This window comes from Bremia lactucae, linkage group LG11, assembly GCF_004359215.1.
Source record: "Bremia lactucae strain SF5 linkage group LG11, whole genome shotgun sequence".
NCBI classification, from domain to species: domain Eukaryota; phylum Oomycota; class Peronosporomycetes; order Peronosporales; family Peronosporaceae; genus Bremia; species Bremia lactucae.
In genome coordinates, this window is record NC_090620.1 from 399,736 (window position 1) to 414,682 (window position 14,947).

Sequence of the window (14,947 nt, forward strand, 5' to 3'; positions counted from 1 at the left end):
TCACTTCACGTACACTAGTACGTGCAGAGGAAGACTCTCTTTAAGATCACTTGCTTTTTAAAAAGGTCCTTCAACGAAAATCACTCCGACTGTCATTGGATAGAGTGGTCACTATAAGACCATTTATTAAAAACAATGTTGATTGGTCAGATTCATCATTTTTAATTCTATCGCATGGCTAATAAGTGCATGCGGTATGCGAATAGTGCGGCGCCTTCGGCTGCGGTTCATGCAGCCGCGGGCGACGCATTATTGTCTCTTGCGGCAGACGTTCCGTCTGCCGTAGTGTCTTCTTCTCCTGCAACTCTAAATGTTGGGGTTCCACGAGGTGATACACCACGTGAATGCGTCCCCTCTTTGGAGGTCGACTACGAAGGCGAGTCGGACGAAATGGCCGACTCGGGGAGACCAGAACAGTCGCCTGATCATCGTCAGGCGGCTGACTATGAGCCTTCGAATTAGGGGGCTCATTCGAGTAGACATGCTGGTAGCATTCGCTTCAGCATGCTCGGTTCCGACGATGAGGATGTTTCTCATCGCCAGCACCGTCTCCCGTGCCGTCACCCGCACATATTTTTGTGTGTGGTGATGACGATGGCGTAAGCCATCGTAATAAAAGTTCTTGTTTTACCCTTGCTTTAGTGAGTACAATTCAGGGGGTCGTATAGACTAACATGTCTCGTATTGTCCCTGAGAAGAAGCCGTGATTTTGCCCGAACAGCTAATCAATAGCTTGTCTGGAAAGACTACTCCTCACAATAAATATCCCGTATTTATTGCGACAAAGCTACATGGCCTTGATCCCAGCGCGAAGAACTTTCGCGCTGAGGAAGATTTTTATCTCGATGCTTTTTTCAAGCATCTAGGTATAGTGGCAACAATAAGCGAGATAAGGTCTTGCTTATGCAAGCCTGGAGCGCATTCGCAATGTCAAAGACATTGGACGCGAAGCCTGGCTTCAAAGTCTTAACGCGATTCGCGTTAAGTTTGAGAAACGAACTCCGACCGGTGCAAGGAATAAATTGCATCGGTTGTCACGTGAGGCAGGACTTCCATGCCTCACGTGGGGTGATCCCTGTCCGTGTTGTGTTGACAACACGAAGCGAGAAAAAGGGGATGTCTGTTCCCTTTCTTCGCCCTGGGGAAGGGCTCGTACCGCTACCTCGTACAGCATAATACCCTTTCAAGGGCGTCGCTTTCCTGTGAAAAGCTGTGGAATGGTGCGGGCAAAATTACTGCTTCTTTGAGGAAATATTTCGCAGTATCTAGCCCAGCGACATCGTCCCACTTGATATTTGGATTTTCATACGACTACTACGGCTGTGCAAAAGCATCCACACAATCGTAAGACGAATATTTAATGCAGGAGCTCAAGTCAGCTTCCATGCCAGCAAATCGCGCAATTTCGCGGTTTCCGCGGTCGTTTCGTCGTCATCCTCCTTTCCTCCTCTGTGAAAAGTAGAATTTAGTTAGTTTTAATAATGCCATCTTGTAAATAATTCCCAATAAATCTTACTTGTCCATATATACGGCTGCTGCCACGGATTTTTTTCTTCTCCAGCATTCCTCGAAGCTGTTCTGCGCGCGCTATGTAGCCCTCATTCCGTTTCATGATAATTTCTTTAGAAGTAGGGTTCTTCGGGTCTGTACGACATCTGTGGTTTGGATTCCGCACGTCCTGCATCACTGCCACTGGAAGCGAGAAAAAAAATCTCGCTCTCAGTGATATTGATGCAGGAAAGTGTATTTCAAAGCACATTTCACGCCGACTTTAAAGTGCTCTAGTCTCTTTCGTATACTCGAAAGGTTTTGTGAACTGTGATTGGTCAGTTTAATTGTATGCGGCCGTAGTATAAATGTATATGGCCATAGCGGCTGCCTAATAACTAATTGTTCATTCGAAGCACCCAAATAGGAGAAGTCTGAAACCTCCTGATTTCAATATTGCTTTAAAAGGCCACAATCTAGACCCATGCTTCATACGAATGATTGAACACAAATAAGAGTAAAAAATGGGAGAATAGGCGCGTAAGGCATGACGAAGACGGCGAAAAAGGTGTTTGCGATGAGATTGGTCTCTGTCGCAGGCAATAAAGTCGCTTGTAACGAATGTATCGCGCATCACGATAACAGTTATGACGCGAAATGAATTGTTTGTCTTTCAAGGATATTTTTTGCGATCCAAAATGAATAAATGGTAGGAATAATTCAAGATTTTCTGAAATAAAATACACTATACTAGCAAGAATGAGCGATGGCTTTTTAAAATTATCTCTTTGATATCGCGATGCGCGATGCGGTTGACGTTTTGCAATCAATTTATAGGCGCCGGGGGCGCGTGTTTTCCGATGGACCTTCTGATCCATCGGATGGGTCTCGTCATACTGACGTACGAGGCCCTCAACATGAACAAACGGCTAAGAACGAGGCTCACAGCTGTCATGTGAAGGTGGATAACCGCGCCAGCGAACAAGATAACTCGTTCGCTGCCCCTTCACCTCACGGTGATAATAAATACGTTCTACAAGGAAACGCTAACCACCGTGGGAATCCTACCAATGGTTTTGGCGGAGGAAGAAAAATTAGGTCCGAAACGTGTGTCGGATCTAGAGACGAAGATCGACAAACTCGATCACTTCCTCCATGATTTGGAGGAGGGCTTGATCACGAGCGCGGTAAGCGTCGCTCGTTGGAGCAGACGGTGCAGGCTCACTATATCGAACGGTGGGAAGACCGTTCGAAAAGTGCGTACTCCATGTTGGAGTTCTGATGAAATTTAGATTCCGTACCGGTTCAACCTGGCGCTTGAGCACAAGTCGGTTGGCCTAATTTCCGCGAGAAGGCAGCCGTCATCAAGCAACACCGAGACGCGTCGAAAAGTCCAAACTCACTGGTCTGACCGACCACATGGTCGGTCACTTCTTGCCTGTGCTTGTCGGCATCAACCTTAAGCAGATGACATCGCTCCTGAGCAACCCGACTGTTTGGTCGTTTGCCTTGGCCTGCGACGGTTCGACGCGCAACAGGATCCCGTTCTTCGACTTTTGAACCCGAAATTGTGTCAGCGGTATCTATACAATCTGCATCTGGTTGTCGTGCCGTTTTTTATCGGCGCACCGCCGAGATCTTATAAAGACGTTTTTTGGACGACGCATGTGAGTCGTGGTGGAACAAGGTGATAGCAGTAACTACCTGCGGCGAAATGACAAGTCCCGGGTGGCGAAACAGTGTTGTCGCTTGTCTAGACCGAATGACGACGCATAAGTTAATGTGTATCGGGTGCGCACCTCACCCCGCTCGCGCCTTTTCCGTGCATTTGAGTCGCCGTCTGAAGCAGTGGGTCCAGGAAAAGAAGCCTGTCTCCGCACCTTCGGCGGTCTGGTGGGTTATGTGAACCGCGGTGCACCCGTTGCCAAAACTCTGCGACAAGACCATGGATGCATGTTGCTTGCTGCGTGTGCGGCTTCGTTATTAGGCTATGTCTTATACGACGCTTGGGGCATGTCTGAGATCTTCCCACTAGTATCCCAATAATGACGGCACTCGTCGCATGTTTAATTTACTGTCAGGCTTACTATCTTGCCGAAGGAAGACCTGTGAATTGAGATGAGTGGATGAGAAACATAGACTGGTCTTTCTATTGCTGTCGAAAAGGTACCGACAATACCGAATAGTATGTAAAAAAGTGCTCGCATCATCTTAATTGCTCTCGGAGGATACATATAAGATGACGTTATAGTTGTTAAAAGTAGCTTATATTCTTCAATCTCGCGATATGATCCTTTGGCAGCAGATGAACGAGATCAAGAACCTGATCATTTACCGGATAGCGTCCATAAATATCGAAACGATTCAGGCCAGCGAAGTGTATGCAGACTTCTTGGACACCCAGTTCCAGGTCAGGGGCAAATACTGGGTTCGGTTGTGGAGCGTAAAGAAACACATTAGGGATCGTGGGCACGCGATTTGTTCAATGCATTTTTGGCTGGCGATCAATCGTGTGTCTTGCGTGAGATCGCGCAATACGCTTTCCGACTGGTTGATGGTTGGTCATCCGTCCAGGCCGAGCGGGATGACCACAACAATGCGCGGGACATCGCGCCACCAGTCTTGCCGCAGCAGCTGGTGACATTGCGGATGGACGACTTTATTGCCGGCGTACACGATATGCACTGTGGCCACGTTGGCTTGTACTGGAAAGCCCACGATGTCAATCAAATCGAAAACTGACCACCGCAGTTTACTTTAGCCCTACAACCATGAGCCAACTACCAAGGCGCTGATTGATGGCCACGACCTCGAGAAAAACTTTAATGACGACTGTAGATCACGCGGCGAACGATTCGTCTTCCTGCAGAACTCCTCGGGCGACCTTGCCGTTTCGTTTGTGAAACGGGGTGTATCGTTACATGAAATTAACACATTAAAGGTTGTAGATTTATATAATATTTAAAAGGTAGATAATATTTGATGGATATTACTTTACATGGAAATATTCTAAAAGCTTATCCATCGGTAGATATAGACCATTATATCTACTTTCTCCGCGGTCCAGTCAGCGCTGGACGTGCGCAAAGGAGAGACAGATAAGACTTCTATTACATGTTTTGTATTAGTTTATAATTTAATTAATATTAAATAGATAGAAAGAGAAGAACTTAAATATATTAGAAAGAGTCTTTAATCAACCTTTTTTAAAGCAAGTGTCTTAAAGAGAGTCTTCCTCTGCACGTACTAGTGTACGTGAAGTGACGTGAGGTACCACTCGCACTGAGGCAGTGCGAAGTGGACTTGTACTGAAGCAGAACAAGTCGGCAGTCCCCGGTTACACCTTGTAGCACTTTGTAGTCCGTCCAAGGACCACAGCTCCATCATCTAACATGAACATGTAAGATGATAATGGAAACACGCATCACGTTTCGCGTGATAGCTACTCCTTTCTAAGTGACATAGGAAGGAGTGCGGTCGAACGAATGAGTTCGACCGTAGGAACAATGCCATCTTTGCCATGCTGTCCGATTTGGACAGAGATGTCCTCCATTCAGCCATCCCCAAGTTCATACATCATGGACTTGACGAGGTGAAGGAAAAAGTAGCCTTCCTTAATCAGCAAGGCTCTCAACAGGCAGAACTGTCGAGGTTACATCAGGTACAGACCCCTATACCTGGGATGATGCACACGCGTCGTCCCGAAACCTTAAAGATTGACATCTCTAAGTATAGGGGAGTCGAAGAAGACTCCCTCTCAAGATGGTCTGTCGAGTTGGACGATGCCATAAGGGCTCGTCACATCGTCAACGAGCAAATGCAAGTCGCATGTGCTCAGTCAAGCTTGGCAGGTCGTGCCAAACTTGGCACTAGGCCTTAATTTGCGCGACCCATATGTCTTTGGGTTGCTAGAGGCTTTAAAGCCCGGATCAAACAGGCTTTGAACAGCCTAGGGCTGAGTTTGAGCTCGATCAGAGCTTCTGAAACTCAAGCAAGGCAAGTGTGAAAGTGTGATGTTCACGCTTATGCCTAGCACATACGACTCTTAGCGAGTTGTATCTCAAACAACCCAGTTCATGAACACACGTTGATTACGGTGTTCAGGCAAAGTTTTACAGATGGTGCCGTAAAGACCCACCTGTTCCGCTTCGAACTGGGTACGCTTGAAAAATCAATATCCGTAGCGGAACAGGAGGACTAAAATTTGAGACAGGCTCAAGCTAGTTCGTCATCGTATCGTCCCCCAAGACGACACGAATTAGGAGGTCCAAAACCTATGAATCTTTCTTATGTCGAAAATGAGAAACCTTGCCTATCGAACAACAAGCGATTGCAGAAATGCAATCGCTGTTAAATGTTAGGACACTACGCTCATGAGTGCAGTGCCGCACGCCCAGTACCGAGAAGTACTGAGCGTAATTTTGGACCAAATGCCAAAAAGGGCAACGGTCGCGGATCCGACGTTGTTGCGAAATCGCAACAGCGAGACGGACCGCCAAAAAAAAACGGTCGGGGTCAGTATGGGCGCAACGCCCTACTGATCCAGCAACTTCAAAAGAATTTGCAAATCTCTTGACGAAGTTGCTCCAGATACACAATAATTATGTGTCTCTGCACGTGGTGATGAGGTATCCCTCATCACCTCGAAATTAAAAGTGACAAATGATTTGTCACTTAGAGCCCTAGTGAACTGTAGAGCGTCGAATAACTGTATTCGTCGCCAGTCGCTAGAGGGTCGTAGGCTCAAATATGTTGAGCGCGACATCCCTCCAACGAGGATAACGGTGCGTCTAGCGACAGAAGCACCGATAACAGTAATGAAACGCGTAGTGAAATTTCACTACACGTTAAAAGATTTACAGTACGATGATAATTTCATCGTACTGAATTTGGATGATAAATCTGATGTCATCCTAGGTTTACCTGGCCTCAAAAAATCTGAGCCAATAATCGGCTGGCAGATTCAAACCGTAAAGACGCCTGCAACTTGTTCATCAGATGGCCATCTAATGAATGTCTTGGAGCGTCCACAAGCGTGTGGGTGTACTACAAGTGAGTGCGATGGCCTCACTTGTGGTACGGTAGTTAGTACGACTGCACAAGATCACAGTGTGATTACTAATCACACTGTGGAGTCAGCTGCCGGCAGCTGTGCGAATGCACAGGCAGCGCCGAAGGTCCACCACTCGAATAAGTCGAGTGGATTGAGACATGAATGTACGCCTAGCGGGCGACATTCAAGGAAGATACCGGTTGTCCAATATGGACAACACGATGATCCTAGGTCGACTAGAGAGTCGACCGTAGAGTACCCGGCTGTGATAGCGCCATCACAGTCGGAAGACGTTGAGGGAATAAGTCCCCACGTACTTGAGGAAAAATTCTTTCAAATAGTTAGTGCTGAAGTGACTAGACTTCAGCATCCCGAGAGATTGATCCCTCGGCAGTCTGTAGATAAATTCCAGGAAGAAGTCGAGACATTGAATGTCTTGATTGATGACGGATCAAGGGTAGGCGCTTATACTCTTGATCTGTATGCGCCTCCGAAGTTAACTTCGGTGATAACTCAATTACGAATCCTAAAACCCAAGCGGTTCTTGAGAGATCTGCATAGTGGTAGAATCAAGCAGATCTGCGTACTCGTAACAGAGGACGAATAGGTAACCGATATTCGGTCAGCGGTAATTTTTGCAGAGAACGAACAGATTCTCAGCAGCTCATCGATGGACGAAAGTGTCCTCGATATGAAGACTTGGATTGAGAGTTATACTACTCAATCCTGGGACTAACTTAAGACAAATCCTTTATACAAGGATTTGATTGAATTCAGGGATGTATTCACTGGAACAGTTCCATGCGAGTTGCTAAATGATAAAGGCACTCGACATGAGCTCGAGCTCAAACCGGGCTCGAAGTACTGTGTCATAAAGCAGTGGCCACTGCCTCGTGAACAAGTACTTGCGATCGATAAAGTCTTTATCGATCGATTAAAAGCGGTCCATGTGAGGATGCCAACCTCCTCACATAGCTCTCCGACCTTCTGTGTGCGAAAGGCCACAGGAAGGTGGCGGAGAGTGCACGCATTCAATAAACTGAATGCTGCAACGGTACCGGCTCAAACGCCGATACCTAGAAAAGACGTAATCGTAGATGGTATGTCTGAGAGTACCATCTTTTCGTCTATGGATCTGATAGATGGATTTTATCAGATCCTTATGCGTGAACGGGACATCCCGTACACAGCAGTGAGCACTCCCATCTGGATGCACTGGGAATGGCTAGTAATGGCACAGGGGCTTAGTAACGTTTCTGCAACATTCAACAGATGCGTAACGGACTGTTGAGACCGGTGCGAGAATTCGCATTGAGTTATTCTGACAATGTATTCGTCCATAGCCGGACTATGGACGGAAAGACGGACGTGAAAGTTTTTAAAAACTCACGTTCGTCAGTTTCTTACAGTTATGCGAAAGCATAAGTTGGACGCAAATCTCAAGAAGTGTGTATTCGCTGCAAGCAAAATACCACTTCTTGGGTGTATCGTCTGAAAACACAGCGTGCGCCCTGATCCCGAAAATATCAAGGCAATTACCGACTTGCCAGTTCCAGTCGATGTTAAGGGACTTAGAAAGCTCCTTATGCTAGCGGCGTACTTGCACAAGTACTCACGTAATTATGCCGAGATGACAGCTCATCTCTCTCGTCTCGTAAAAAAGACGAGAAATGGTTCTAGAACGCTGATTGTCAACGTCACTTTGAAGGTATCACGCAAAGCTTGATGCACTCGCCCATCTTGACCATTCCATTTGGTCTGTGACGCTAGCGATTTCGCAATCGGCTGTGCGTTAATGCAATACGATACAGACGGCGCGGAGCGCACCGTCTGTTACCAAGCGCGCCAACTGCGACAGCTGAATGCAATTACCCAGTGCATGACAAGGAACCCCTTGCCATGAAATATGCATTGGCTAAATTTAGGGTCTACCTCCTCGGAGATAGACCGTTCATCGTATATACGGACCATGCGTCATTACGCACGGCCGTAAATAGCCCACACCTCTCGCAAAGAATGGCGAGGTGGATATCCTTCCTCGCGGAGTATAAATTCTCGTGGAATATAAACCAGGACGACTTAATGTCGTCGCTGATGCGTTTTCACGCCGACCCGATTTCGAGTCGGCTGCGCACTCCAACAGTGAATTTTTTTCCGATTGCGCATCATGTATGAGTGTCACGATGCACCAACAAGTGGGCTTCGTGGGCGTGAAAAAAACTTATCTCACAGAAGGTCACGACTTTAACTGCCCCACCAGTATCAGTTCGTGCGCAAGTACATTCGTGCTTGCGAGGTATGTCAACGAATGAAGCCTAGCCCTTCCGGCAGAATGGTGGCAGTTCTATGGACTTCGTCTTCGGATTTCCCGAGGATGATCACAAAAACAATGAAATCTTTGTTTTTGTAAATAGATCCAGCATGATGGCAAATCTTGCTGCAGAGTCAATCACTGCTCTGGGCTGGGTCCGTGTCTTTATCGACACGGTACTCAGACTCCCCGTTTTAATCCGTGATCTGGTTTCCGATAGAGATCCACGAATCACGGCGGAATTTTGGCAATCCGTGTTCCGATCTCTCGGAACACGGCAGTCTATGTCAACTTCTGATCATCCAGAGACATATGGTCAGATGTGATGTGACGCGTAAATTGCGTCCACGAAGAAATACGTCGAGGTTACGTCCAATCGTGTCCGAATTGAAGTGAGATTTTACCGATGGTCGAATTCGCCATCAACAATTCGGTGCATGTGTCTACAACGCATACACCGTTCTTCGTGAATAGCTTACGCCATCCACGCATAACCACCCACTAAAAGGGATCCTCTAGTTTAAGGGGGGGGACTCGCACGAGCAAAACCATTTCTGGCTCATGCTTATCACGCGTCGAAGTTACCAACGACGTGAATGATGTCGATGTCGAAGCAATCAACATCGAAGATGAGAAAAACCTCATGGCAGTGCGCACAAAGCGTACTGAAAAAGACAAAACAAATGAGTCAGCAGAGGAATTTCTGCTGGCTCGAGAATCAGTAATCCGTTTCGTACAGGATTCCATTGCTAACGCAGTGGACCGTCAGAAATGGAACGCAGACAAACATGGAAGAGCAAACGTTCTTTCATTTAAAATTAAAGATCTAGTGCTACTCTCTACGGAAAACTTACCTAATCGCGTAGTCACTATTGTGGGTAGCAGTAAACTACTTCCCAAGTTCATTGGGCCTTTCCGTGTACTGCATCGCAGAGGCAATGCGTACACAATAGAATTGCCACGTAGGATGCGAACGCATCCTACGTTTTACGTTGGTCGGCTCCGCCCGTACCATCAGTACGCGGCTTTTTTCGGGGACGGATCTGACCACCCTTTTTAAGAACCCCTAAAAGATTCTTGTGGTCACGAACCAGATTCTCATGTCGGGTCCGAAGATCCTCGAAACCGCGATGAACTGACAACAGCTCATCACGAAGAGCGTAATCATTCCGTTCGTACTCCAACATGGAGTACGCACTCTTTGAACCGTCTTCCAACCGTTCGATATGATCAGCCTATTTGGTCTGCTCTAACGAGCGACGCTTACCGCGCTCGTGATCAAGCCTTTCTCCAAATCATGGAGAAGGCGATCGAGTTTGTCGATCTTCGACTCTAGATCCGACACATGGGTCGGATCTAATTTTCCCTCCTCCGCCACAACCATTGGTGGATTCCTACGGTGGTCAACTTTTCCGTGTGGATCGTATCCAAAACCACCGTGATGTGAAGGGGCAGCGAACGAGTTATCTTGTTCGTTGGCGTGTTTATCCACCTTCACATGACAGCTGGGAGCCTCTTTCTGGGCTGGTTGCTGACGTTGAGGGCCTCGTCCGTCAGTATGACGAGACCCATCCGATGGTTTAGAAGGCCTATCGAAAAACACGCGCTTCTGGCGCCTGTTAATCGATTGCAAAGCGTCAATCGCATCGCGCATCTCAATAGAGATGTGAGACCTTCCCCAGGGCGAAGAAAGGGAATAGACATCCCCTTTTACCCTCTTCGAGTTGTCTACACAACGCGGACAGGGGTCACCCCACGTGCGGCATGGAAGACCAGCCTCACGTGACAAACGATGCAATTTAAACCTTGCACCGGTTGGGGCTCGTTTCTCAAACTTAACGCGAACCGCATTAGCCTTTGAAGCCAGGCTTCGCGTCTAATGTCTTTGACATTGTGAATAAACGCGTTCCACGCTTGCGTCAACGAGCTTTTATCTCGCTTGTTGTTACCACTATACCATCGATGCTTAAGAAAAGCATCGAGATAAATAAACTTTCCTCAGCGCAAAAGTTCTTCGCGCTGGGATCAAGGTCAGGTAGCTTTGTCGCAATAAATACGGGATATTTATTGTGAGGAGTAGTCTCTCCAGACAAGCTATTAATTAGCTTCCCCGGGCAGAGCCACGACTTCTTTTTAGGGGCAAGACGAGACATTTTATTGTCTACGCTCCCCTGAGTGGTACGCACTAAAGTAGGAGGTCCACAAGAAATTTTATTACGATGGCTTACGCCTTCGTCATCACCAAGCTCAGAAATAAGTGCGGGTGACGGCACGGGAGACGGTGCTGGCGATGAGAAATCATCCTCATCGTCGGGACCGAGCATGCTATAGCGAACGCTTTTAGCACGTCCACCTGATTGAGCCCCCTCATCCGAAGGCTCATAGTCAGCCGCCTGACGACGATCAGGCGACTGTTCTGCTCTCCCAGAGTCGGCCATTTCGTCCGACTCGCATTCATCGTCGACCTCCAAAGAGGGGTCGCATTCACATGGTGTATCACCACGCGCACCTGCAACATCTAGCGTTGCGGGAGAAGAGGATACTACGGCAGACGGAACGTCTGCCGCAAGAGACAAAAATAATGCGTCGCCCGCGGCTGCATGTACCGCAGCCGAAGGCGCCGCAATATTTGTATACCGCATGGACTTCTTAACCCAGCGATAGAATTGAAAATGATGGTTGTGACCAATCAACGTCCTTTTCAATTGAGTGATCTTTTAGTGACCACTCTTTCCAATGACAGTCAGAGTACTTGTCGTTTCGTTTCAGGGAGTGTTGATGTAACGGGTTGTATCGTAACATGAAATCAGTACTTAAAGGTTGTTGATTCATATACTATCTAAAAGGTAGATAATATTTGTAGAATATTACTTTACATGGAAATATTCGGAAAACTTATCCATTGGTAGATATAGGCCATGATATCTACTTGCTTCGCGGTCCAGTTAGCACTGGACGCGCAATGCTATAACCCATTTGTGGCTAAAAAGCCAACAAGAGAGGAAGATAAGACTTTTATTACATGTTCAGTAATAGTATTTAATTTAGTTAGTATTAAGTAGATAGAAACAGAAGAACTTGATCATAGTAAATACAATTTTTTAACCCTCTTTAAAGCAAGTGTTTTAGAGAGAGTCTTCCTCTGCACGTACTAGTGTACGTGAAGTGACGAGAGGCACCACTCGCACTGAGGCAGTACGAAGTGGACTTGTACTGAAGTAATACAAGTCAGTAGTGCCCCGTTACAAAGCGGAAAGTGGTCAGTAGTTGAAACGGGGCTTCGCCGACATGTACTACTTCAGTTAAAGTGCTTCAGTGGGAGTGGTGCATCACGTCACTTCACGTACATTAATACGTGCAGAGGAGGATTCTCTTTAAAACGCTTGCTTTAAAGAGGGTTAAACGATAACTGCATTTAGTATAATTAAGTTCTTCTGTTTCTATCTAATTAATACAAACTTAATTATATACTTATACAAAACATGTAATAAAGTCTTATCTTGATCCCTCATTGCGCGCGTCCAGTGCTGACTTGACCGCGGAGCTAGTAGATATAGTGGCATATTTCTACCAATGGATAAGCTTTCCGAATATTACTATGTAAAGTAATATTCTCCAAATATTATCTACTCTTTGGATAATATATTAATTAACAATCTTTAAGTGATAATTTTATTTAATGATGGACCCCGTTACACGCTTACTACACCGTTTCTATTCTTTAACAATAATACCACCACTAAAATGTCTCCTTCTACCGCGCTATTCTCGTGTGCTTTGTTAGTACCTGTGCCGTTCTCATCCACACCACCACCACACAATAACATGCTTCCTCCCCAGAGGTTAAGTGTAACGGGGTGTCCCATTACATAAGTATTATTCCTGTCAGAGTAATAAAAATATTATTTTCTATATAAGGATATAAATAAAAAAGTGCAAAAATATTATCTTTATTATTTTTGACTCAAATATTTCCAGTATTACCAAATTTGGTTTTATTGAGGCAATAAGACATTAGCTCTATTGATTGATTGATTAAGTCTACGTCAACCCCGCCAATCGTTGTAAGACATGATTGTGTGGTGCGCAAGGAAATGCCATACTTAGTCAGATATTATTATAATAAGTTGAGTAGTAAATAGAAGGTCGTTACGCAGGAAGCTAATTATATTAATACAGTTTAACTTTTACCTAATTCTCATCCCTTAAATTACCCTTAGTAGCTAGAGACCCTTAGCTACTTAGATACCTACCTCTGTAATCTTGTATACGTGAAGTTTCGAGGCACCTAACCTACACTGTAATCACTGTAAGGTCAACTAGCACTTACCAGTACTAGTGAAAGGTGCCCCGTTACACCTGGTAGCACTTTGTAGTCCGTTCAACGGCCCACGCACGTTCCATCAAACATAGACATGTCGGATGAAGAAAAAAGGGGGCTTCCAAGCTCCTCAAGAAAGGTATCACGCAACGCGTGAGAGGCTTCCTCATTTGAGTGACCTCACTTAAAGAGCGATCGAACGAATGAGTTTGGTCGTAGGCGGGCCAGCCGTTGGCGCTATGCTGTTCACTCTGGGCAGAGATGAACAGCATGCGGCCATAGCCGAGTTCATACAACACGAACTCGACGAAGCTCAAGAGAACGTAGACTTGCTTCACCAGCAAGGCTCTCAACACAGAGAGGTGTTGAAAGGACAGGGTGCTTAACAGATAAAGCTGTTGAGACAGCAGCATGTAAATGCTGCTGATGGGCCGACGCTTCCGCGTCGACCGAAAAGCTTAAAGATCGAAATCTGTTAGTTTTAAGGCAGTCGAGGGCGAACCCCTTTTGAGATTGTTCGTCGAATTCGACGATGCTATAGGAGCTCGTCGTATCAGTGATGATGCGACGAAAGTGAAATTTGGCATCTCCAACTTAGCCGGACGTGCCAAATCTTGGGCCTTGGGGCTCAGGTTTCACGACCCATGGCTCAGGCGAACATTTCAGCCACCAATGCCGAATTCAAGGGCTCGAGTCGAGCTCCTGGTTTTGAAGCAGGCCAAGCGTGACATTTACGCTAATGCCTAACACACACGATACCTGTTCAGTTGTGTCGTGAGTCATCAAATTGTCAAACAGACAGGTAACTCTGTATATTAAAGGTATTGCAGACGGTCTTGTTAAAACCCACCTGTTCCGACGAGAATTAGAGTCGCTAGACCAAGCGATCTCTATAGCGGAATAGGAGGACTTTTAGTCGTAAACAGGCTTTTGTCCACTCTGGTGCTTATCGTTCACCGAGGCGACAACAAAACGGAGGTCCAGAACCCAGGATCCTCTTATGTAAAGAGTGAGAAACCTCGCTCTTTAAGTTACAAATGAATTACGGAAATGTAATCGTTGTCAAAAAAGTAACCACTACGCACATGAGTGTAGTGCCCCACGGTCAGTGCTTAAAATCACTAAGCGAACTGACCAACCTCTCGCTAGGAATAGCGGAGGACGCGGATCCGACGCTGTTGCGAAATTGCAACCGCGAAGCGGATCTTTAAAAAAAATGGTCGGGGTCAGTAGGTGCGGAGCGTTCTACTGATCTAGCAACGTCAAAACACTTTGCAGAGCTTTTGACAAAGTTGCTTCTCACACACAAACATTGTGTATAACTGCCCCAAAGCTAAGGTTAACCTCATCACCTTGAAAAGTATAGTGGCGAATAAATTGCCACCAAAGTCCCTAGTCAATTGTGGGGCGTCGAACAATTTTTTTGACACCAACCGCTAGAAGATCGCAAACTCAAATTATTGAGCGCGATATTCCTCTAACGAGGATGGCAGTGCGCCTTGCAACAGGCGCATCTGTAACGGTTAAGAAGCGTGTAGTTAATATCCAGTACACGTTAAAAGGTAAACAGTACGATGATGATTTCATCGTATTAGATTTGGATGACAAATTTGATGTCATCCTTGGATTACCATGGCTCAGAAAGTACGAGCTTTGTATAAATTGGCAGGATCAAGCCGTGACGATGCCTATCTCTTTTTGATCAGATGGCCAACTGATGAACGTCTTGGAGCGTCCACAAGCTTGTGGGTGTCTTACGAGTGAGTGCGATGGC

At 46.2% G+C, this 14,947-nt stretch overlaps 1 protein-coding gene across 1 annotated transcript; it reads left to right on the top strand.

Annotated features, from left to right (window-relative positions):
- Nucleotides 1-3,775: 3,775 nt before the first annotated feature.
- Nucleotides 3,776-4,230, top strand: CCR75_004466 (uncharacterized protein; the record flags this gene model as incomplete). Its single annotated transcript, XM_067962552.1, has 2 exons — nt 3,776-3,898; nt 3,949-4,230. The coding sequence occupies 2 exons, from the start codon at nt 3,776-3,778 to the stop codon at nt 4,228-4,230; spliced, it is 405 nt and encodes a 134-aa protein (XP_067817829.1).
- Between the last annotated feature and the right edge of the window lie 10,717 nt (nt 4,231-14,947).